The sequence below is a fragment of the Nycticebus coucang genome, chromosome 11 (assembly GCF_027406575.1).
Source record: "Nycticebus coucang isolate mNycCou1 chromosome 11, mNycCou1.pri, whole genome shotgun sequence".
NCBI classification, from domain to species: domain Eukaryota; kingdom Metazoa; phylum Chordata; class Mammalia; order Primates; family Lorisidae; genus Nycticebus; species Nycticebus coucang.
In genome coordinates, this window is record NC_069790.1 from 86628704 (window position 1) to 86655302 (window position 26599).

General features: G+C 37.9%; 1 protein-coding gene across 5 annotated transcripts in view; it reads left to right on the forward strand.

The window, feature by feature from the left end:
* Positions 1 to 22906: 22906 nt before the first annotated feature.
* Positions 22907 to 26599, forward strand: part of MDFIC (MyoD family inhibitor domain containing) — a 266306-nt gene continuing 262613 nt past the window's right edge. For 4 of the 5 annotated variants that reach the window (XM_053553702.1, XM_053553699.1, XM_053553701.1 and 1 more), the window contains exons 1-2: positions 22907 to 23464; positions 23719 to 23913. In XM_053553702.1, the coding sequence (XP_053409677.1) occupies positions 23820 to 23913 (94 nt within the window). In that variant the 5' untranslated portion in view covers positions 22907 to 23464; positions 23719 to 23819. The remainder of the gene's footprint in view (positions 23465 to 23718; positions 23914 to 26599) is intronic. The other variant, XM_053553698.1, reaches the window with a different exon arrangement.

Consider the following 26599-nt stretch of genomic DNA (forward strand, 5'->3'; position numbering starts at 1 on the left):
GAGTCGTCTCACCAAGACCACAACTCCACAAACAATGATGAAACAGAAGAGCAATATCAAAACAGCTGCCCGGCTCTGTGTCTTTAACAAAGGACAAATTCTGGACTTAGCCCCATGATCGTTTTCATTCTCCGTCTGACCCTATGCATTTCTTCTTTTAAAATTTATTTTAAGTTTAATTGATACTCTTCTAATTCCTCCCCCAAAAGGGTTTTCTAAGCACATCATTACTTACCTTCATAATTAGAATATCATTAGGTTAGTAAAAGCATGATATGTAATGTATTTAGATGGTGGTGTTTACTGAGTTGTTTATGCATATTTAGAAAAGATGACAATTTTTACCTTATCAAGACTCCATACTGCCTATGCAGATTTTCTTACATATCCAATTGCATATTTAACGTCTACATCAAGGCTTTTTGAGAGGACAGTATGTTTAAAACCACATTCATCACATTTGTCGTATTCCCTCCCCATCTCGTCCTCTTTCCATGTTCCTATTTCAGTGAATTCCATAACCTTCTTGTTTTCCCTCACTGAGCACATTTAATTCAGTACCTTTTAAGTAGCTCCTAAATCCATCTGAGTCTATTGTAATTTCTCAACTGGAATAACATCATAAGTTTCCGACCTGGACTCTTCTCCTAGACTTTGGTTGTATAATCCTTCCATTCATTCACGAAATGCAACCAGAGAGATTATCTCAAAGAGATGATACAATCACGTTAGGCTCCCATTTAAAACTCTTGGGGTGATTGCTTCTATTTCTTTAGTTTTTTTTTTTTTTAATTCTTTAAGAAATAATTTAAACTTTTTTTATGGCTATAGGGCTTTTCCCAGATCTGCTTTCCTTTCTAACCTCACCATTCACCTGTTGATAGCCATTGTTCTACCATATCAAGCTATCTTTATTTTTATGATGGATTTCGCATTCTTTTAGGCTCATTGTCATTTATTTTTCAGTGAATTCCATATTTAGAACAATAAGTGAATTCAGTGAATTACATATTTTGACAAGAAGTCTAAATAAAATGACATAATTCCATATGTCTAGATAATAATTCCAAGAAGTCTAAATGAAAAATAATGCCCTTCTTCTTTCATTAGTGTTAAGACAAGAGGTTTTTTTCATTGACACCTTCCTCTGCCAAAACTTACCTCGGGGACCCTGTTTCTAGGTACTGGATATGATTCCCCTTATGACACTACTTGTCCATTGTATTTTAATTGCTCATTTCATGTCCATATCTTGACTCACTAGATGGTAAGCCATCTAGTTGTTCCACTGCTAATACACGGTATCTAACATGTTATTTAACTCACACATTTTCAGTGCAATTTTATTTCTTTTTCTCCAGCTTTCTTTCCATATTCCTTCAATAGCAATTTATGTTATAGCCTCATTGTTTGAATTATTTTACAAAATACTTACAGACACATTAAAGATTCAATTACATATGAAAATAAAAATATACTAAATTGCTATTCAATTCTGTAAAAAATTTAAAGATGCTCTTTATGGGGACATAAGCAAGGAACTTTAATTTGCTATAAACATTTTTATGTTACTGAAGATATTTTGAAAGAAAGTTTAGAGTATTTTTAGGTTGCACTATTTCATTTTGTTTTTTCTCTTCTCATTGGAAATGTTTTTTTTCCCATTAAGTATATAATGTAGGAACTATTAACTTGATTTATACATTGTAAATGAAGAGGCTGAAAAGGGGCTTAAAAGGGGGCTTTAAATTCTTTTGCCCTTTGATAAGGCTGCACTTAAAACTTTGCAAATGTAAATCTGTTTAGCTTTTAAAACAATCTTAGAGTATATGTCTTAAAAACAATATACCTTGGACTTTAATTTCAACTAATATTTATATAAAGATAGAATGCAGTTCATTCAAAAATTTAATTTTGTCAATGAGTAACACTTCTGCTTGACGTTATAAAATACAGCAATGCATTTTCTAGCAGACTTCTAAATAACTTCTTTTAAATACTGAAATATTTATGTATACATTCAGATAGCAAAGATAAAATATTGGTCACATTTTTCCATTTGGGAAACCTCTGTGTTCTTTGAGCAACATGATAAAAATCTAAGTTTAACAAATAGAGTAAGTTTGTAGTTCATTCCCAGCTCTGTGACCCCTTGCTTGTCTTTTCCTGTTTAGTTTTTAGCTTACTTGGTTACATAACCATTGCTTTTGCTTAAAGGTCAGCCAAGAGTAAAGTTATATCTTGCTGGAGGTGAGATGTAAACAATGTCTGATCTTGCCCTGCCATTTTTCTTAAATCTTTCGCAGAGCTGGGAGAAATTGTGCCAGTATTCATAAAAGAAGATTATGTTTTAGAATCTGTATTGTATTATTCAATAAATATTTCAAGGTGTCTGCAAACAGGGATTAATAGGTCTTATATTTCAGGAAACCAGAAAGGTATCAACCCAAAGAATTAAATAAAACACTCGTGTTTGATGCTCACATAAACTGTAACTTAAAATAAAATGTGTGTAAACTTCCTTTTCCCTTTGTTTCATTTTCTTGTCATAAGATAATAGAGTAAAATAAAATGAGACAAAAAGTGAAAGGAGCTTTCAAAAAAGGAAAATTGACCTTCACTCTGAAAAATAATGCCCTTCTTCTATCAAAGTGTTAATAGCCAACGATGGAGTCTGTGTACAATTAAACATCTGGATGAAAAATGCATGCTCAGTGTCTGAGCAGTGTGCCTCACGGCCTGCTGGTATACCTGGAGGCGTCTGGACGTGGAGGGCCACTACCAGAAAGAGTTTCAACACAAGTTTTGGGTGTAGTATGTATTCAAACTTTCAATTGTATTAAAATGACTAGAATGTATGACAAAATTCCTAGCTTTTAAAAACATAGTATCTGTGTCCTTATTAGAAAAAGGTACATGGTAAGTGGGATCTTCATTCAATGCTTGTGCTGAAGAGCTTCTCAAGTGAGCTTACCTGCGTCTCTTCTCTGCTGTGAAGCCCCGAGAGCCGAGCGGTACGCCCTGTGTTGGTATTTCTGTCTCGTTCCTGCCTCTGAAAATAATTACTACTACCTGGAATATTCTATAGTGATTCAGTAGGTCTTTTCTCCTCATATTAACTACGTTCATTTTAGGCACTATTCACTTTAGTGGCCGGTAAGAAACTATTTTATAGAAAGAACATAATAAGCAATGTTGTTTTTTTTTCAATTTGTTCCAGAATTTAATGAAATTTAACAAATCGTATTTATACAAATCATCATAAAATGAAAAAGTCATCATTTCCTTGTAAAAATATGGAATGGATAATTATTTTATAATATTAGGGAAAAATGACCCTTTCACTATCACTTCTTTCATGATGTCTTTTCTACTTACATATTATTCTCACCATAGAACTCCTTACACATCCTACTTCAATAATTCTGTAAAATATGATCAACCACTTTATTAGTTTTGTGAATTGGGTTCTTATATCTTTATGGACAATTTAAAATTTCTTTCTCCTTCAATTCAGAAAAATTTGGACTCCTATCTCTTTGGTTTAATTTGTGAAGATTGTTAGAGATTCTAACTTTGGCTACCGTTATCACTGACTCTTTAAATGACTAGAGTTTCAGAATTTTCAGTAATCTAAAAAAAAAAATCGATGTATTATGTCCTAGTTAATATTGTCTATTGCAACTTGATATCCCCTGTATGGTTTTGAGTTTATCAATATAATATGTATATTTATTTAGTAAATTATTTATACACATTACCTTTTATGTAACCAAATGATGTAGAATTTTGGAATATTAAAAATTGGTGCATTTTAACTGGAAAACAAAAGAAAAGAAAACTAATCACACTGTTTTTATTATAACTATGAAACAAAGGATCTATGCTCAGAGGAAAAACTGCAGTGTATACCAAAATATTACTAATACAATAACCTTGCTAATATAATGTATACTAATTAATGCAAGTTTTAGTTAAAGGCAATGGTTACCAAAATGGTCCTTTCATTAGAATTATCTGAACAATTTTTAAAAGATACGACGGCCCAGACTCCGTTTTGTATCTATTGAATTAGATCCCTGTGGGCAGTGCCTGGCAATCTGTATTTTCAGTCCAAGGTTTTGTTTGTATTTGAAACCTACCAGTGTAAAGAGTACAGTATCTATTTCTTTAGAATATACTGAATATACTGATTTGTAGAATTCTCTTAGAGGAACCAAAGCTTAGCATGTCCTTCATATTTATTAGAATGATTGTAAGAAATAGCAATATAGAATTTCTGCATATTTTGCAAAATTACCACAAAAGGTATCAATGGATATCCACAGGCCTGATGAATGAAATGAGGATTCACTTGTTCTGAGCCTAATTTGAAAGGTGTAGGTTAGCATGAATTAAGGTCATCAAACTTAGACTTTTGACATTTTTATTTCTAATATGATTTCTGTGTATGCTAAAAAAATTGTTATATATTTTAAATATAACAAAAATGTTTTAATCTTACTTTCTCTCCTGATTTTTTAATATATTAGAGACTAAAACATTGAATCTTTCACAGCTTTGAATGATCCTGGCTAGTAAATATCTTTTATTTAAACTCTCATGAAGGTTAGAGGTGACAACAAGATTGTCCCCCCGATAAACTGTGAGTCTGGGAGTGCACACAAACGCTGCTTCAGATTCAGAGATTGACAAGAATCTGAGGCTCAGCTTAAGGTTTCTTCCTCTTGATTTATGTCACTGACCTTGCAAACCAACAGAGTAGGTTGTTCGTGAGATCAAGGAACCATGGGGGCTGTTGCCTCTGTTTCTCTCCCAACACCTGCATTTCAGTGGTCACTGAAGACTTTGCGGAGTAAGAGATAGTTAATTCAGAGGAGCCGGGGCCTTTCATATAGTGGCCTCCATGGGGAGGAGGACACATGATTTGCATTCAAAGTCACCTTACAGTTGTCTCTATGCAACAATCACATACTTCTGAGCTCTGCTTTATCACTGGACCCAGAACATCCAAACGAAGCCTCCCACAAGTGGAAACTCACCACATCAGCATGTTACCCTTTTCCTTGGCTTCTTGGACCTTCTGCATTTCTTTCTTTCTTTCTTTCTTTCTTTTTTTTTTTTTTTTTTACCATTATGACTTATTTATTTATTTATTTATTTATAGACAGAGTCTCACTTTGTCACCCTTGGTAGAGTGCTGTGCATCATAGCTCACAGCAACCTCAAACTCTTTTTATTTATTTATTTATTTATTAAATCATAGCTGTGTACATTAATGCAATCATGGGGCACCATACACTGGTTTTATAGACCGTTTGACACATTTTCATCACACTGGTTAACATATCCTTCCTGGCATTTTCTTAGTTATTATGTTAAGACATTTACATTCTACATTTACTAAGTTTCACATATACCCTTGTAAGATGCACCGCAGGTGTAATCCCACTAATCACCCTCCCTCTGTCCACCTCCCCCCTCCCTCCCCTCCCTTTTCCCCTTCCCCCTATTCTTAGGTTATAACTGGGTTACACCTTTCATGTGAAAGCCATAAATTAGTTTCATAGTAGGGCTGAGTACATTGGATACTTTTTCTTCCATTCTTGAGATACTTTACTAAGAAGAATATGTTCCAGCTCCATCCATGTAAACATTAAAGAGGTAAAGTCTCCGTCTTTCTTTAGGCTGCATAATATTCCATGGTGTACATATACCACAATTTATTAATCCATTCCTGGGTCCACTTGGGCTTCTTCCATGACTTAGCAATTATGAATTGGGCTGCAATAAACATTCTGGTACAAATATCTTTGTTATAATGTGATTTTTGGTCTTCCGGGTATATACCTAGTAGAGGAATTGTAGGATCGAATGGCAGATCTATTTTTAGATCTAAGTGTTCTCCATATCTTTTTCCAAAAGGAATGTATTAATTTACATTCCCACCAGCAGTGTAGAAGAGTTCCCTTTTCTCCACATCCACACCAACGTCTCTGGTCTTGGGATTTTGTGATATGGGCTAATCTTACTGGAGTTAGATGATATCTCAAAGTAGTTTTGATTTGCATTTCTCTGATGATTAAAGATGATGAGCGTTTTTTCATATATCTGTAGGCCGTGTGCCTGTCTTCTTCAGAGAAGTTTCTCTTCAAGTCCCGTGCCCAGCCTGAGATGGGATCACTTGTTCTTTTCTTGCTAATACGTTTGAGTTCTCTGTGGATTTGGTTATTAAACCTTTGTCGGAGACATAACCTGCAAATATCTTCTTCCATTCTTACTTGACCTCCCAGAGTGCTAGGATTGCAGGAGAGAGCTGCCACATCTGGTGGCCCACTTTTACTTGTACAATAAAAAGATGATTTATTACTTACATGTGTACATTTTCTATGTTAGTGGTCACAAACTTGGAACCTGCTCAATAATTTTAAAAGACTCTCTGAACATGCTGCAATTTAGGATTATTATGTGAGTGCTTTTTTGTTTATCTGCAGTGGCAGATATCACGAAAATTTTGCAGTGATCTTTTTTAAAATTTCTTTTGTTCATATGATTTCATTAGTGTTTGTATATTTTATATGTGACCTAAGACAACTCTTCTTCTAATATGGTCTAGAGAAGTTAAAAGTTTGGATACCCCTACTTTGAATCATTTCTGAGTTATGTGTAATACCTAATACATGGGTACAAATGTATTAATGCTAAGTAATACAATGTGAATAGTCATTATCCTTTACTTTTCAATTATTTTGTTTGTTTTTACTTTTTTGATCCTAGTTTTGTTGAATCCATGAATATTGAACCTGCAGGTATTTTAAGTATGTATAGCATTTGATGTTGCCAAGCGTCTCTCTCTTATGACCCCTGTTGCATAATGCCTTGGGATTACGATTAAATAATTTAAGGCGGAATTATGTTATTTGCTCTGAAATTCCCCTTAGTGCTGAGCTAATTCCTTAGACTATAGCAGGTATTTATATATACATATTTAGTAAATTGAGATGAATAAAATGAATAAATGCTTTGTAAGCTTATTTATATCAAGTACACATATTCAATATATCTCCTATAAAAAGTTTGCTTGTTTTCTGTTTTTTCTTTTTTCACTGTTTTTGACAAACATGTACTGAGTACGTTTGTCCAACACTGAAATAAGTTCTAAGAAATTCAAGAAACTAACTAAAAGAAATAATAATAAAAAACCCCATGGCACCTACTCTTAAGGAACTAATTCTCATGGCACATAATGTCAACCCTATCTCAGTTTTTATTTGCCTAATGCGTTTCTACTTTCAAAGACCATTTGTTTATATCAGTTTTTTGGAATTTTTGTTTATATCAGTTTTTGGGAATTTTATCATTCTCTATAAAGAGTGGAGACTTGACAATTTTTGTAGAATTTGAAATATATGCCTCCATTTGTCACTTCCACTTTTATTCTTTAATTCATCTTTCTCTTTCTATTTAAAAGAAAGATTAGATTAAATTGTATATTTAATACTAAGAAGACAAGTGAAATTATAAAAATTCAGAAGAAGCAACGACATCTGTGATGATCTTTAGTTCCTAGCCAGGGGGGGAATGTCTGGGAATATTTGCTTTATGGGTCTGTACTTCCTATCTACCTCAGAATTGTATAACAATTTGAAAAAAACCCAATTTGGAATGTCTACCTTGTTATCAATCAGGAAATATTCCATGATATTTGAAGTTACACTGATACATACATTTTACTGCTATATAAATTCTCTAAAGAATCTGAGAGCTAACAGATTCTGGTCAGGTAGTTTTGCAGATGAATTGACACTGGCACAAGTTCCAATGATGACAAATTTGCAAAGTAAAAGAACTTCGAGCAGAACACCATGTTCATGACTTTCAGCTAGTCTGGGAGTTTTTTGCCTTACACCATGCTTTTAAAAACATCGTGTAAGCTATTTTATTATTTTATTTTCTTTCTTTCTGTTTTTTTTGTTGTTGTTGTTGTTGTTGTTGTTGCAGTTTGGCTGGGGCCAGGTTCGAACCTGCCACCCTTACCCACTAAGTCACAGGTGCCGCCCATTATTTTATTTTCTATGCCATGTATCTTTATTGTCACAGCAATTCTAACACAATTGCCTATGTACAACTAGCCTGTCTGAATGACACTAGATGGGATTACCTTAAAGGATATCTTAAGACATTCATTTATTCTATTCATTCAAAAATACTGACAGTGCCTACTCTGGGCCAGGCAACTTGAAAGACACAGAAAGTATTCTAAGGTATAAGAGACTTGGCCCCTGACCTTTAACAGATAAAAGGTTCACAAACTGTTTTTCAAACTTCTTCTTTAAACCCTTCAGCTCCATGGAAATACATCAAGAACAAGGCCAAAAGATAAAAAAATTCCTACAAATCACCAACAAAAATTTTTAGAGTGGTTCATTTATTGGTATTTATCAGATAAATACCAATAAATGTTCCTCCTCCTCAACATTGTCTTGGGGAGGATTTCATTTAAAGAAAGAACTCTGAATCTAGTCTTGATTCAGAATTGATTAACTTATAGGAAATCATGAACTGTATTTGAGATAAAAGGAGAACATGCCATTATGCAGCCACAGGAATAGACACTGTTTTCTATAAAGTACAGAAAATACATTTTGGACTTTTTCTCTCTGTTTTTATTTTAAGCACTCATTCCTGCAGATATTTTGGTAATCTTTATAACATCAAAACTAACCTGATCATCACGTTGAAGAAAGAGCTATGTCCTCATAAGTGTAAAGATCTGGCATTGAAGAGGATGCTTTCTTTTGGAATGATGTGACAGTTTTATTTTGCACTTGATATGGTCTTGCATGTAAGCATTTTGTAGCATCATATGACTGGAATGAGTGACTACAGGCGGGAGCAATGTTGTGTAGATTATGAAGTGACTTTAGAACGCTGTTACTCAATTGGAATTTTCTGACTAGATGTCTTAGATTTCATCATCATGTGAATAATACTGAATGCTAAGGTCTGTCTTGTTTGTGCCATTGTGAAATTTGATTTCATTGTGGTGATGAGACATAAGTACTCTGCCTTTCTGGAAAGCTCTTGGATGTCTTAGCTGCCTGAAGTCATTCAGACTTCATCATATGGCCCTGTAACACTGTCCAGGGTAGTTAAAACCACATAGAAATAGCTCTTGTTGCTTTCTTTTGCTCAGCAACAAGATGATCCTCAAAGATTCCTCAGAAATCTAAAAGACATGCTGGGTTCGCATTATGAGTTTAGGTCATAGGTTGGGAGTCAAACTCGAACAACTACCTAGCAATGATGCCTTGCAATTTGTTAGACGGCTACAATTTTATTTCATTTATATCTTCCAGAATTAGGGGACTTTCAGAAGTTTATCCAAACTTTGGCATCTATTACAGGGCCTTTAAAAATAAGAGCTCTGCAGTATGCTCATAATGAAAATGCATTTATTACAACTAAAGTTGCTAATTTTTTTACCTATGTAGTCTGTATTCTGATGTTGAAGATGTCAGCAAGAATGATATTACTTAAAAAAATAAAATAAAAAAGAAGTGGATGGCGCCTGTGAGTGGGGTGGGGTGCTGGTCCCATATACCGGAGGTGGTGGATTCAAATCCATCCCTGGCCAAAAACTGCAAAAAAAAAAAAAAGAAAGAAAGAAAGAAAGAAAACCTTTTTAAATTTTATAATACAGCCCTCTGAAAACCTCTGTTTTTTTGTAACTGTCCACTTCAAAACATAGAAATAACATTTAATGAATAAGAAAAGCAACATGTTTCAGTTAATAGATAGTGAATGCTATATATTTTTATAAAGATTTTCCTATGCATTCAATATGATGAAATCATAACATATGTGTTCTACTCCTAACATACAGTCATGACATGTTGATAATGTTCCCAAAGGAACTCTTATAAGATTTGCACTGAATGTGAATGAAGAATAATACATATATGTTATGGGTTCAATATATAATGAAAGTATAAAAGAAAAAATACAAGGTTTTGTTTATCCTTGTATTTATTATCCTTAAAAATGCTGAACCAACCAAAAGAAACACCTGGTTTAAGTATGAGCACAAATTTGATATATAGGACAAACTTAGCAAGGCTGTATGACTTCATTGATGCAGCATAGTAAGGCTATCAATAGTATTTTTTAAAGTAACATTAGTGAGTCCATAAATATAAAAATAATGTAGATTGAGTAACATAAGTCATATTTTAATAAAATGAAATGCTTGGAAGACATTTGTATCTGTGATCTATTGATCAATGTATAGGCTTAGAATGTGTTCTGTTATGGAGAAATAACTTCCTAAAGAGATCGAATCTCCCCCAGATGACAGCTATAAATTTTAGAAAAAAACACAAAAAACAACTACCTGAAGGCAGTGAATATGTACTATGAACAAGACCTGAGAGATTTTGGAGGGGAGTCAAACTCGAATTAAGGAAATTACACTCTGTGAGCTGCTGGATTTTTTAAGCTTTGAACTGAAAGTGGAAAGTTGAAACCACAAGAGAAAGCTGATAGTCTTTTTGGCCTAAGAAATCAGAAGGCCGAATCAAAGGTCACTGTTGTTACAAGAAAATGAAGGGTAATTCTGGGAGTAAAAGAACCAAGAAAAGGGGAAGACCAATTTCCCTTGGCATTGATACCCCTCCAAAGGGTGTCAGTTCAGGCCGAGTTTCTGAACATAAGGACAAATCAACACAAAACGAAAAATGAAACAAATGAACTAAAAGTTGGGAAGCCACAAGTGAGGTAATGTTTTCATTTTGAAAATCAGATCAAGATAATTGGCTGGCCAAACAAAATACCAACACTCTTCCAAGGAATATGATAGAATACAGTCTCTACAGCATAGCATTTACGATGTCCAGGATGCAATTTAAAATTACCTGGCATGCAAACAATCATTAAACCGTGACATATTCTCAAGAAAAGGACACTCAGTAGAGGCTGTCTTAGTTTTCTCTTGTTGTATAATACATTGACAGAAATTTAGCAGCACAAACCGACATACATTTATTATTTCTCAGATCCCATGGCCCAGGAGTCTAGACAGCTTAGCTAAGTCTTCTGGTCAAAATTACAGGGATACAATGAAGGTGTCAACTTGTCTGACTTCTCATCCGGAGGCTCAGCTCTTTCCAAGCTCATTCAAATTGTTTGTAGAATTCACTTCTTTGTATGGCTGAGGGCACCAACATTTTACTGGTTGTCAACTGAAGGCCACCCTCAGAGGGTGATCTGTCAGTTCCCAGAGGCTTCTAATAGTCTTAGCGCCCACCTGCAGTTCCTTGTCATATGGGCTCATCCAATATAGCTTTCACTGCATAAATAATTGATGGAAATAAAATGAGAAATAAATAATTTCATAATCATAGTAGAATATTAGACTTAGAATTTTATTTTACCCTACTTATGAGATATTAAATTAACCAGTTACAGTTTCATGGATACTGGCTAAAAATACAAGACTCCTAGGTAAGAAAAGAAGCTTTTTATTTTTTATTTTTCATGACAAGCATTTATCATACTGTCAGTTCCTCTTGCCCTCAACTCTCCTAGTGGACTCAGATAGATGGGTGTGCATGTGTCTGAGGAATACTGAGATCAGAGAATCCACAGCTTGTATTATAAGCAGTGAGTGAGTCTATTGTTTTTCTGGAGGTCAGGGGTTGGTACTTATCTCTCAAAGTTACCCGTGCCCTTCATAGCCCTAAGAACTGGCTTGGTTAAAAAGGGATCAAAGCTTAGCTGTGCTGGCACTTCTAGCAAAATGTATAGGAAGGCAAGAAGCCAAAGACGATTGTATCTCACAAAAAAGAGTTATAACATCACTTTCTCTACAATTGGCAGAAAACTAGGGGAAATATCAGTAAACACATAAAATATCTGAAAAATGCTGTAAAGATTGAAACCAATTGATGCACATGTTAACAGAGCACTATATTCAAGCGTAGCACTCAGGGTGTGCTTTCCAAGATAGAGCATACTCATTCGCAGGCAATTAAGCAAGTCTCAATACATTTAAAAGCAATGCAGTCATACAGAGTATGTTCTCTGACTAGAAAAAAACTCAGTTAGAAATGTATAACAATAAAATATCTATGGCCACTAAAAGTATTTGTAAAATAACAACTGGCTGATAAGTAATTCATAGGTCTTAGAAGAAATGAAATAAAAATAAGAAAACGTTTTTAATTGAGTGATATTAAAAATACAATATGTCAAACTTGATAATCTAGGGATTCAGCAGTGTTTGGAAGGAAAAGTTATAGCTTTAAATCTTATTTGTGTAAACAGAAAAGTTCTAAATCAATGATCTCCCTTAAGAACCTGAAAAAGTTAGAACATGTTAAATCCAATAAGTATAGAAAAAACAAAAGTAGAAATCAATGATGCAGATGAACATAGAGACAATTTTAAATTTAAAACATGGCCCTTTGAAAATACCAACACAATTTATAAACTTCTAGTTAGGCGAGGAAAAGCACAGAGAGAACGAATGAGAAGAAAGAGACCATGCAATGTCAAGAATGAATGGAATGATGGGCGGCGCCTGTGGCTCAGCGGGTAGGGTGCCGGCCCCATATACTGAGGGTGACGGGTTCAAACCCAGCCCCAGCTGAACTGCAACAAAAAAATAGCCGGGCATTCTGGCGGGTGCCTGCAGTCCCAGCTACTTGGGAGGCTGAGGCAAGAGAATCGCCTAAGCCCAGGAGTTGGAGGTTGCGTGAGCTATGATGCCACGGCACTCTACCAAGGGCGATAAAGTAAGACTGTCTCTAAAAAGAGTTAAACAAACAAACAAACAAAAAAGAATGGATGATGGATTATCATGGCATGTCCTATAGATATTAAAAGAATATTAAGAATAATCTTAAGTCAAAAAATTTAGCCCCTTCACTCTACCAAAATTGACACAATATGAAATAGAAAATCTGTGGTTTCGGTATTGGCAAAGATTTCTTAGAAAAGACACACACAGGCAGGGTGCCGTGTTTCACATCTGTAATCCTAGCAATCTGGGAGACAGAGACAGGTGGATTGTTTGAGCTTGGGAGTTCAAGACCAGCCTTAGCAAGAGCTAGATCCCCATCTCTACTAAAAAGTAGAAAAACTAGCTTGACATTGTGGTGAGCTCTCTACTTCAGTATTTCTCACAGGCTGAAATCAAAGTGTCAGCTGGGGTGTGGTTCCATTGGAAGACTCAAGGAAGCAAGGATCTTCCTCGAAGCTTACACACGTGGTTCATGGCAAAATTCAGTTTTTCAAGAGCTGTTGGGTGAAGGTCACCCTAAGTTCCTTGCTATAAAGAAGGAAGACAGAGTGAGTGCCAACATGGGAGAGAGAAAGAGAGAGATACAGAAACAGAAACGGAGAGAGGGAGACATCACATAAGATGGAAGCCTTAGGCTTTTGAAACCTAGTCATAGAAGAGATATCCCATCATTTTTCCTTATTGTTCATTAGAAGCAAGTCACTAGGTCCAGTTCACATTCAAGGGAAAGGACTGACTACACATAAAGTGAGGATCAAGGATGTTTGTCTAAAGATGTAACTTACCGAGATATTTACTAGTGTGTCTGGGAGAGGAGATGCTAGGTATGGAGAAATACTTTAACATAAGTTATATTTTCTGCCCTTTAGTTTGCATGAGTTCCTTTACCTTAATGCTGAAAAATTTAGATGATGCTATAAAGAAAATATAACTATGTTTACATGTGTTTTCATAATGAATAGTTGTAAGTGAATAACATAAACAGTGATTCACACAGGAACAAAGTAATCTTCCAAAGGCATAAATTATAAAATTTGTGAAGTCAAGTACTAAAGGTAATATGGTCTACATAAAATAAAATAACTTTGATTTTTATTCAAATAACTTTGATATATTAAAATAAATTTGATTTTTACTTGACCATATCATTTTCAGAATTATAAATTTGTACATGATATATTTAAATAGTTTAGATAATACAGTTGATAATATAAAAAAGTGATTTGATTATATGAATAATTAATTACTTATTGTTTTGATATTCAAATAAGAAAAATAATCTCAAGCTACCAAAAATAATTATTTAACTTTGACGTTAGTTTATTGAAATATTGATTTTTAAAAAAAATTATTAATTACATTACTAGTACTATACACTATAAAATATGTAGGGAAAAATTCGTTTGAAAATATTAGTTATCTAGGAAAAATTATATCTCTTTTATTTAATATTTTGAAATTACTATTGGGTTTTTAATGGAAACACTAAATTCCATGTGCATAGGCAGGTACATTTTTTTATTAACTTATTTATCAGTCAAGTTTCTGAATAATTTCTAATTCTGGAGCAAGATTCTTTTAAATAGAGGTTATCACTTTTTAGAGTGAATCTTAGCAGACCAAAAGAATGATGTTAAAGTCATCAGAGACCAAAATATGAATTTTCTTCATTTTATCTCATTTGAAATGTGCAATTTTTTATGTATCTGTTGCCTTGGGTCAAGGGCCACTGGGGAGATATTTCAAACTGCTGGTTGTTTTGCTCTAGTATTTCAGCTTTCTCTTGGGTTATGACTTAGGTTGTCTAATTAATCAAAAGTCTTCTCTTTGCTTGTTATTTCATTGTCTACCCTAAGTGGGGAAAGGTGCTGGGGGACAAATGTGGCTCTTTGACTTAAGAAGAGCTCTTCAGCACTTTAGCAAGGCTGAAGAAAAGAAATGATTTATGTTCCTTAAGTTCAACTAAAAATCAAAATCATAGTTTGAGTTATTTAAGAATCCTCCATAGCCTTGTTTTAAAAGTAGTTGTGCTTACTTTGAGAATTACACTAAATTTAAAAATGTCTTTTAAAAAGTGATGCTAAGAAATTTCAGATCTTCTACAAGGACTGATTCATCAGGAAAGAAAACCTGGGGTCCTAAAGAAGTTGCTTCTGTTTGGTTTTGAATGCCTTCTTCCTTTGTATCAAAGAAGTTTGGTCTTTATAATGCTGAGTGATCATAGGCAATGTCCCTTAGTATCCATAGTCTCAGAGTGAACCAAATGGAATATTCTAAAGTCATACTAACAATTTTAAATGGCCTGATTTCATTTTGTAGTGGTTTATTTCAACCTTATCTTTTTAATAATCTTTGGCCTTACTGGTTGTTTCATATGGTTTTCTTCCAACATATGAGAACTGAACATCAAGTTCACAATCTCATCCTATATAAAGTGCTAGGATGTTATATTACCTATGATATAACATACCTTATTTTTAAATATCATTAGCCTCACCTTCAAAGGACTTTTTTGGAAAGCTATGTGCAGAGGCAAGCACCTAGACCACCGTTTAGAGCAATTTTGGAACTCTTTTTCTAGAATGGCCATCGGAGCTATAGTATTACCCTTGATATCCTGAATGCCATCCATATATCTTTCCTTCAACATTTCTTTTCTTTTCAGGTAAAGAAAAAGTGACTGGGGGACAGATCAGCTGACTAGGTAGGGTGTTCCAGTACAGTGGTTTACTGCTAACCCTCCCTCATAGACAGTACTGTGTGACTGGTGCCGCCATACCTCTCCCATGCCAAGATTTTCAGTTGAGATTTCATAACTGTTACTGTCAGTGTTTACCTGGCCTGATACGTTTCTCACAGTCAGCCAACAATTTTGACACACAATCTGACAAACTTTTGCAATGGTGTCCTCAGCTCTGCTCATGACTGGCCACTCTGACCTCTCCTCATCAGTGACACTTTCTCTCCCCTCAGGAAAGTATTTAATCCATTCATACACTGCCATTTTTATCCATGGCATTATCCTCATAAAATTGGACTAATATGTTCCTGATTTCACTTCCACTCTTGTCAAGTTTAATAAGAAATTTAATGTTTGTTCATTGCTTTGATTCAAGCTCTGACATTCTCACTATGGCACACAAAGATGTGCAACGGCAATAATGAATGCCACTCAGCAAGCAAGACACTGCCACACAGTGACACGAACTCAGTTGTGAGAAACACTGACGTACCCAGGTGACTGAAAACAGCGAATTGTCTGTACAGTGTCTCCACCTAAGTGCACAGTGGCAAGTTCACAAACTTAATTGTCAAGGCTCTTTATAAACAATATTCATTATTCATTCTCTTTCTTTTTTAAAAAGTTATCTTTGCGCATTAGTGGATGCTCCAAATACAGTCTTCTTGATCAAAGAGGGATCCAGGCAAGATTTTCTGCTCTTCAGAGCAGAAAAGATAAAGATTATAGGATGAAAAGAGACAGACCACACCAAGGGCGTCGACGTCACAGCCCAGCAGCATCATGGCACCTATCAAGTGCAACAAAATTGCAGTTTATGGTGAACTAAAATGAGCCTTCAAAGCATACTTTTTATTTTTTTGCCATCAGATAGATTTTTTCCAGCACCATAGAGCCAATAGCATCAAAATTACAATGTGTTCATCATGTTCAAAATGATGTAGAAGATGGAGATTCTTCATCTGATCATTTGGGGGGAAATAGCATGAATTGTTTTACTAAGTAAAAAAGTTAATATAGAAAGCCCTCTAATAGAATTCTACGATGATGATAAACTTCTGGGAGGTATAGATAAAGTCCTATTTGGATGCAGGTATACATATTACATGAACATCAGTAGAATAGGCATGAGGTTTGGAGTTTTCTACACGCGCCCGTGACCACCGTCTCCTGGAGCTTCGCACTCCCTGCTCTCTTCATCCTTCCTGGGCTTAACTCCTTCTCATAGTGTCTATTTTTAAAAACAAAACTTGAGGGGCGGCACCTGTGGCTCAGTCAGTAAGGCGCTGGCCCCATATACCGAGGGTGGCGGGTTCAAACCCAGCCCAGGCCAAACTGCAACCAAAAAATAGCCGGGCGTTGTGGCGGGCGCCTGTAGTCCCAGCTACTCGGGAGGCTGAGGCAAGAGAATCACCTAAGCCCAGGAGTTGGAGGTTGCTGTGAGCTGTGTGAGGCCACGGCACTCTGCTGAGGGCCATAAAGTGAGACTCTGTCTCTACAAAAAAAAAAAAAAAAAAAAAACTTGAGAAAAATAGATACTGATTTAAAAGTAGGAGTTGATATCTTTCCTCTTTACCTTAGAATCTACACTAATTTAGGGGTCATAGTCACAAAAAGAATCTTCGTCTTCTAATCATTTTGGACATTTTGATCATGATTGTCATGCTAAGATTATCTCCAACTGCAGCTCCAGCAGATCAGTCGTGATTTTTAAGGGCCTCTCTCATTTACCACACTTCTGCAATTCTACTTTTCCTGGTCTGTCTAGGTTCACTCTCTATGCATGAAGCAAGTCTGTTTATTGTCTGCTGTGTATGTTATGACCATTTTCACTTCTGTCTTCAATCATGTTCTATCTGACATGTGCCACTGTGTGCCTTAAATCTCCCTCTCTTCCTTCACCACACAAGCAGGGGAGGACAGTGACAGCAAGGGGAGACTCTGAAGGCCAGTGCCCCAGGCCAGAGAAGCCAGGCAGCTGAGAGGGGCACTAACGGAGAGCTGGAGGGGAAGGGCACATTCAGCTAATTCAGCAACAGGGGAATTTATGCCCGGTTCTTCGGTCACACAGCCACAACAGGGAAATCTTTGGAACTCCTAAGTATAACTGAAAGTGCGCCCTTGTTTTTGCCATCACTTACGAATAATGGAGTCATTTACAGGCATTATCCAGATAACTGGAGATGTCTAGAAACTGAGGCTGCTAGTGCTGGCTCTGTAATTATCTCACTAAATGACCTTTGCCAAGTCATTTCACTTTCCCGGGGCTTTCACCTTTCTGTTCCCTTGCAGGTTTTGTTTCTTCTATTTGTAATTCCCTCACCTCTCTGTCAGGCAAGCTTTTACTCATCACTAACACTCAGCATGGTATCATCTCTCTGAACCATCCCCTGGCTCCCCCCACCTACGCCTGAGCAGAGTGGGGCCTCCATGCTCCTGTCCTATGGTAATTATTTCTGCGAATGTCCCTCTGCTGCTCTGCTGCCGCCTTCTACCCTCGCCTTAGAGACGATGAGCTCCCCGAGGGCTAAAATAGTATTTCCTCTACTTTTGAAATCCTGGTGCCTGATATGTGGGTATAGTAAACAGTCAACATATGTTTGTTGAACCTAGCGAATGAACTGTATGTATTTATGTTTCTTTATATGTCAAATGAAGGAATTAGGCAAGATTGGTGGTTTTTAAACTTGCAAAACTTGAAGAAGCAGTTTCTTTCAGTTAAAAATTTAAGAGAAGGACAAATACCTTATGGAGAAAGAGAAGAAAATGTTCTATGAGAAGAACTGGATTTCAGAAACCTGTCCACTTAACCTCTCCTCTTAGAATAAAGTACTGGCAGGTGCACGGATACAATCCAAACAACTCGCCCCAAGACCACGATTGCTAATTTCCCTTGCAGCTATAAAGCTGTCATTCGGTGAAATTCGTTCAAAGCAACGTTTTTAAAATTTGAACATTTTTGAAGAAATTTTTTTCTAAAATGTAAAAACATATTGACCTGGCTCCCTGAAAAACAAAGCATAGCAATCATTTTACTGACTTTTCCCCTAATGACTCGGGTCTTCATTAGGAACACTGAGTATTTCAGTGAACTGAATTCACAAAGGTGTTGTTATGACATATTTATTTTCCTGCGTCTTCCCTGTCTGTCTGTTGTCATTTCTCTGGCTGTCACTATTTCTGACCTAATAGCTCCCTCAGCTAATCTCTTCTCAAAGCCCCTGTGCCCTAAATTTTCTTCTTTTAATACTCTGTGAGCCAAATTAATAGAAAATAAAGTTTATTTAGTGGTATAGGTTCACAAAAGAATAAGTAGGATTTGAAAAAGTCAAGGGCTTTGCGTTGTTACTTTGTGAAGGTTACTTTAGGTATTTAGTGCGATGGTGTTATTTTTCTGGTTCGTAGGTCCTCAGTTTTGAGGATTGCTAAAGTTGTGTTTCTATATAAATGAGATGTATATGTTTTCCAAAAGAGCCATCCTTGGTATGATCTGGGAATGACTGAATAAATGTTATCTTGAATGATTCAGTGATTCAAAGCACTTAAACCATTTTTTTGTTTTACAAAACAGTTGATAAAATATTTGAGTATGAACCCCTAAAATACATTCACTTATAAATTATGTCCAAGTACTTTTTCACTAATGGCTTATATACCTTATAAAACATATTCAAAAATAAAAATGACAACATAAAAACAAATGTAAATACTCCTTCTAATATCTTTTGCCCACTTTCCATGGGACTTGTCTTGTGCACCTCCTTGGATTCACTGCCAGTTGCACACCCTAAGGGTTGCTAATTATTTGCTAGTTGCTAATTATCCACAGATTGCTAATTATTTACCCAGATGGGGGGTATTAACTTTTATTTTAATTAGGCAAATAAGCCTCTGCCCAAGTGAAAACTAGTTAGTTTTCAAGACATCAAAGCAAATTACTTTATCTCCAGAGCCTAACATATGTCCTAGCCTATAGTGGGTGCCCAGTAAATGTTGGATGACTGCTTATTGAGTGACTGATGGAGATTAAGTAGTCCATAAGAATGCATTATAAATTCTTTTAATTAATTCCTTATTTTATCTGCTTAGCTCAGGTCAGACCTCTTTCACGATGTGATCACATATTATTACATTATTATTGGCAGGTCCATCACTAGGCAGGAGTGGTTTGTGGTAAAGCACACAAGGGGGCTTTGATCCAGGGCTAGAACATTGAACTCCACTGGCAGGCTGATCTCCATGAAAAGTTTCCATTCATCCAGATTACTGTAGTATAAGACATGGCAAACTCTATGTTAATAAAGACCAGGCAGGGGCATCCAGGATAGCTGGTGGGGCATTGGCAGTAGTAGTAGTGCTTAAGTAATGGTGATTTTCCAGGCCAAAAAGATACCAGTATCAGCACACTGGAGAGAGTATGGAGAAAGGTTGGGTGAGCGGGGGCAGTTGGGATGCATTTGGGTTCAGTTTCAGGGCACAGCTGCGCCTCAGCCCTCTGTTTTCACTCTGCACATTTACCTTGGACACTCTGATTACCTTCTACTAGTGAAGTACCATCTATTTGGTTGGATTTCACACGCACGTCCGGCAACCTACAGGATAGTTCCCATTATCTTTCTTGAAGGTACTACATCCTTTACATGATTAATGCAACAGTTTTCTCCCAAACCTGCCTGTCCTGAAATGTTTCCATCTCTGCAGGTGGTATAACCACCACCCACCTAGATGCAGAGCCCTGGAAGTTTTCCTTAATTCCTCTAGCTCCCTCATCCTTTATCCCCATCTATTTGGCTCTGTTTCTACTGGAAACATCAGCCCTTGCCTCCTACTTTGACTTCCTGGATCCAATCTCAGCGACCTCCAAATCATTTTTACACATTCATAACAGAGTGGCTTTCACAAATTATAATTTTGATCATTTATCCCTCTCACCCCCACTATCATCTGAATGTTTGTGTCTCCCCCAAAGTTCATATGTTGAATTCAAATCACCAAGGTGATAGATAGTATTGGTGAGATAGGGCCTTGGGAAGTGATGATGTTCTCACATGGCAGAGAGCAGAGAGAAGCAGCAAGCTCTCTTGGGTCTTTTTACAAGGACACTAATCACATTTATGAGGGTTCTACTTTTATGACCTAATTACTTCCCAAGGGCCCCACCTCCTAATACCACCATATTGGGGGCTAAGATGTCAAACTATGAATTTAGGGGGACACAAATGTTCAGCTCATGACATTGAGTGGAAGAATGATAGCATGAGGTAGAAGTACAATCCTGGCCTTTTACTTATAGGACAGACATAAGAATTCATTGAGATAATTTGTGAAAAGTGCATGGCATGATTACCTAGTATTTTGATGTGACCTATGTAATATAGTTACTATGCTATGCTCAACAATACCCATCAAAATGCTTCTGCTGTTTAATAGTAATAATAGTTGGTACTCTACAGTATCCTTCCCCATAACCAGCACTCTTCCAAATCTTATAGGACAATTACCTAACTTAGTCTTCATAAAGAAACTCTGTAATGGTTTCTCTTATCATTCTCACATTATGAGGCAACCGAGACATAGAGGGGTGGGGTAACTTCCCAAAGTCACACAAATGGAAAAGGTACAGCATTTGACCATGTCAATGATTTCAGACACAGCCTCTCTTTTATTCCTAACAGTTTTATTTGAATTTTATGTTCCCCATTAAGGAGTAAAATGTTTACATTTAATTCAAAAAGTGTTTATTGAATTATTCACCATGTGTAAAGTTAACAAATATTTACCACTGACGATAACTTTCCAGAACAGTGCTTTAATTTCTTCATGCTTCTGGACCTTAACATCTTTGTGAGAGAATTAAAAAACAAACAAACAACAAAAAAAAAAAAAAAAAGGAAAAGAATAATAAAATGATAAAAAAGAGTTTTCCAGGCTGGGTGTGATGGCTCAGCCTATAATCCTAGAATGCTGGGAGGCCAAAGCAGGTGGATCACCTGAGCTTAGTAGTTTGAGACCAGCATAAAGGAAGAGCGAGATCCTCTCTTTACTAATATATATATATAAAAAAAAAAAGAATAGCAGGGAATGGTGGCCACCACCTGGAGTCCCAGCTACTGGGGAGGCTGAGGCAAGAGAACTGCTTGAGACCAAGAGTTTGAGGTTGCTGTGAGCGATGCTTCCATGCCACCCTACCCAGAACGACACAGTGAAACTCTGTGTCAAAAATAAATAAATAAAATAATTATAAATAAATAAATAATTTTCCAGAGCAGCTGCTTTCTAAACAACTCCTTTGAGTACAGATTATGCTGCAGTAGAGAGTGAGGCTCCCTAAATGTTTGTTCTCTGATGGTAATGCCTTCATCCTCACAACTGCTCTGCTTTCAACAGCAGATTGGAAATAGTGCAGGCCCCCATGCAAGTTTTCAAGACAGTTAAGGCACTTTTATACAAGCCATTTCTGAAATCTCCATTTTTTAAAAAAGCATTTGTTAGTTCTGGGTCATTAGACAAAATGCCACTTGTCTTTGTAGACTGTGGTCTGAATAAATGTCATCAGAGACTTCCAAGGATGGCTTTTTCAGGATAATTGAAATCAAGTTTGAATGCATTGATTATAGGTAAGAAGTAGATCTTTTCAATCAATTTGAATCTATTCCGAAGGGCTTTTTGAGGAAATGAAATATTGGGGCTATTAATGATACATCAAGAAAGAAGGTGAATCCAAAGTACGTTTTCTCCAATTTTGATAACATTACTGTGATTCCTCTTGTCCTAAGGAGCTAAAGGATGAGTTCCTTCTAGCTTTCTATAAACAAATTCTGCATTTCACTCACAATGAAATAAAGAATAAAAGTTATATGGATAGATCATTACTTTATGTCTGTAAATTACTGTACACTGGTTATTGTTGGCTCATCAGATTAAGACACAATCAGAACATCTCATTTATAAATGCAACATTGATCAGCTTTTTCTCCCCAGGGACGCCACTGGTACAGTGAGTCATGCAGCCTGCAATAGGCCAGTCTGGGGACCTGAGCCTGGGCACCCTAAAGAGTGTGTCAATTTTGCTTGCTTGGATGCCTGGTTTATGAAACTGTAACTGGTTCTACCTGATCAAGAATCCTGTTTGACCAAAAAATAATTTCAGAGTCGAAGATTAAGAGATTAAACGCTCGGCTGTGGACTCAAGGTTTCCAATGCACACTTCTCTCCCATCAGGAAAGGTAGTATTTTTTCTCTTTTCCTCACCCACCGCCCACCCCCTCGGTGCACTCCCAGAACTTCTGTCGGTCAAGGGGCAGGATTGGAACTATAAATTGAAGAGAGGAGAGGAGGCGACTTTTCGGGCGGGGTGGGGGACATCTGGGCAGCCAAGGGCCAGCTCATTCGCTCTCTTTTCCCAGCCTGGGGAGGGCGTAGCGCCTGGGCGGAGAGCTCGCGCCAGCCCAACACGGCCTTGGCCTCCTGACCCAGACAGCCTACGGCGCTAGGGAGTGCGGCCGAGCCCGGGTCCCGCCGTCCCCCGCCTAGGGGCTGCCCGCCAAGAGTTCGAGGCCTCCCTGATCCGGATGTGATGAAAAGGAGCAAAGGAGGGAGAAGTGTGGGAGTGTAGGAGTGGTGCAAGGGGCGAAAGAGAGGCAGAGGGGGGAAAGTCCCCTCGGAGGGGAACTGGCCCGAGTGAGCTGGCCGGGAAGAGGGGGCGGAGTGCGCGGAGTCAGAGGAGCTGCCGCCGTCGTAGTTGCCGCCTCTGCGGCGTCTGGGCTGAACCGGAGGGAGGCGGGAGGGACGCGCAGGGGCGGCCGCCGCCGTCGCCGTCAGGCCACTGGGGCAACATGCGGCGGGTGCCCGCTCCTCGCTAACTTCCCGGGCGGAAGAGGAGGAGGAGGAGAAAGAGGCTGTGAGCGACTGGGGATGCCGAGGTAGGTGGGGGTCCCGGGCCCAGAAGAGGAGAGGGCTGACCCCCGTGCCCGAGCTTCTCCCGGCACCCGCCCCGCTGGGTCTCCCGCTGCGACCCCGCCGCCCCGGGACTCCACCGCTGTCAACTTGTACGGGAACAGTGTTTCTCGCTAGTTTCAGATCAGAACTTCCCCGGGGTGGAGTCTGGGGGAGGGAATGTCCCGCGGGGCGGCAGGGCTGGCGCGCGCGCCTCTCTAATGACACTCTTCCCCTGCAGCAGCAGCCGGTTCCCCGCGCGCAGCAGCTCTCGGCCCGCGCTCAGTGCGCCCCGCGGGGCGGCCAGCTAGGCGGCGGCGCGGCGGGCTCCGCGGAGCGCCCATGTCCGGCGCGGGCGAAGCGCTCGCTCCCCGGCCCGCGGGGCCGCAGCGCACGGCCGAGGCGGGCGGAGGCCGGCCCGGCGCCCCGGCCCAGGGTGAGTGTGCGCTTGCAAGCTGCGAGCTTCTATGTCGTTACTGCATTTGCCAGTTTGCTGAAACAAGTACGAACGAGGGAGGACGGTGATGCTGTGGGGACGGGTGCCCACCTCGCAGTTGGGAACTTTTGCACAGTTTGCCCCATTCAAGCAAGTTCTCCAGGACTTCTGCCCTAGATCAACAACCGGATAAGAGGGCGGGATCCGCGGGTCCCTCCACTCCCCTTTCCTTTGGTTGTGAAGAAACAGGATGACAGGATTGCTTTTTTTCTGAAGCCTATGCATTTCTGGGCCTCTGACTCAAATGTGAGTTCTGAATCACTTCTCTAGTTCTCCTCGGTTCTTGCGTGCTCATCAGATCCGGGACTGGCGCGGCCCTCTGACAAGCAGGCACCCTGGCCTCATCTTTCTGTTTCTTTGGGCTACTCTGCAACCCGGTTGATAATCCAGGTTTCTGTGACCAATTGCACTGGAATGGCTTATGCATATGTTTTCAATAACTGTTTTGTTTTGAAATAAACATGCCTTAAAAGAAACATTTTCCAAGAATGAATTAGCTCCTCTGTGCCCTTCCAAGTGTAAACATACAGCCTATAAAAGACAATAAATACTCTTGTGTTTGGAAATCTTTCATAACAAATTTACAAACAAGTTAGAGAATATCTTTTTTCCTTGAGGGTAATAGACTTCAGGTTTTCACTGGTGACAGAGAGCAGAGTTCTTTAACTTCTCATGCATTTTACTTAAAGGATGGTTCTGATTTAAAGAGCTCTGACACTGGCATGTCAGAACTCAATACTCTTCCAGGGCTCAAAAACCCTTGATTTTAAGCATATCTGGTAGTTTTTTTTTTTTTTTTCTCCTGTGATAATAATGTACCGAGTTTCTTAGGATTTTTTTTTTTTTAAGGCAGCAGAAAGTGGAAAATAAGCTGTTAACTCAAGCCACAATAAGTAAAAGCAGAAAACATCCATGGTTAAATTAAAATGTTCTGGCATCCAGGGCTGTTAAATTGAATTACATTTATCATTGTTTTTTGCTTCTGAAGGATGATTCATTTTTTGCTAAACAGAAAATAAAAACGACTAGCTGCCGAGCATCAGAAAACTGGAATGATAAACATATGTTTTCCCAGAAGCAGCCCATGTTCTACACACTGCATTGTCAACACAATCATTCTCCTGACATTTGCCATGCCCTCAGCAGTCATATCGACTCCTTGATGGGCTGTTTATACTCACACTTGAGCTGTTAATCGTTATTGTTCAACAGGGCTTATGTCCCAAGTCAACATCAAGCACCAGAGGAAAATGTTTTGGTCTGGAAGTAGTTGCTATTTGCAACATCCAACTTTAATTAAAGGTGCATTTTCAAATCCGCCTGAAGAACCTGCAGTGGTGCCTACTACACCTGTGCAGGGTGGCACCGCCTGGTATCATTTGACTCACCTTAAGAAGCCAGGCACCTGGAATGGCTAGAAGTAGGACGTCTGCTGTGCATCACACACATTACCAGTGTGGAAACTCACGGGTTATTGTCACCTGAAATTGCCTTAGCTTCAGCAACACAGTTACATGTTGCTTTTTTATTAAACTTTGACTCACAATATTCTGTATGTAGGGATCGATTTAATCATAGTGTATTATAAAGTTGATTAAAAAAAAATCCTGGGCCTCTTGTTAAAATATCTCAAATAAGCAGATTTCATAGGTGTATTTAAAGAAAAAAAAATTGGTGAGTGGGTAGAGAAAAGCTTCAAGGGTATCTTGCCATGATTGGTTTATTGATAAAGGTGTTTTGTGAAGAAGCTTTGCTCAAAGGCCACTATTAAGCCCTTTCTCAAGTTCTTTTTCCTTCTGTCCTTGGATTCTGCATCAACCTTTTTGATAAAAAAAGAGTTTAATAGTTCTCCTGTAGTCTGTGGCTGCTTAGTTAACTGAAACTTAATTTTATGATTTTTATCTATTCCAATCAGTGGGAAAAACAGAATGCTTTATGAAAGTTAACAGAAAATATCATTTCATGAAGAAAGATATGATCAAGTCTTCCTCTGCAAGCAAAGTAAAATATGAGTAGAAAGACATTATCACCTATGCAGCTGTTACTGTATTGTGTTGTATTGAGCTATCCATATTGTTAACCAAAGGCATAATACTTAAAGTTGAAGGTCATTTTAGTGATTCTTTAATCTGAATTTCCACCAAATCTAAGATGACATTCTATATCCTTTGTGGTGGTTGGTTAGAAACCTACAGTGTAACCTATTCGAAATATCAGCATTACAGGGAGTTAGGAAGATTCTCATTTATTAAGAGCACAACTGTCCTTCCTCAAAACTTGTATCTTTTTTGTTGTGATTGTGCAAGCCTTACTATTGCTTTGAAAACATTCAAAGCATTTCAAATCTTCCCCATATGTTTTGAAAAATTATTGCAGAGCAGGGACATAAGCTTATGTGCTCCAGAGTGTAAAAAGGAACCAGATGATTGTCAGACAACAGAGAGCAGTGGGGATTTCGGGAACAGGGGAACTCATGGGCCAGGATGCAGCAATACTCAGTTCTAGCTAATTGCTGCCGTGTGAGTTAGGATCTTCAGGGACTTCAAGCGACACTGGAAATCTGGATTTTAATGTATCATCTCTCCATTTTCAAACATTGGCACCTAATGAAGTATAATCTTTATCC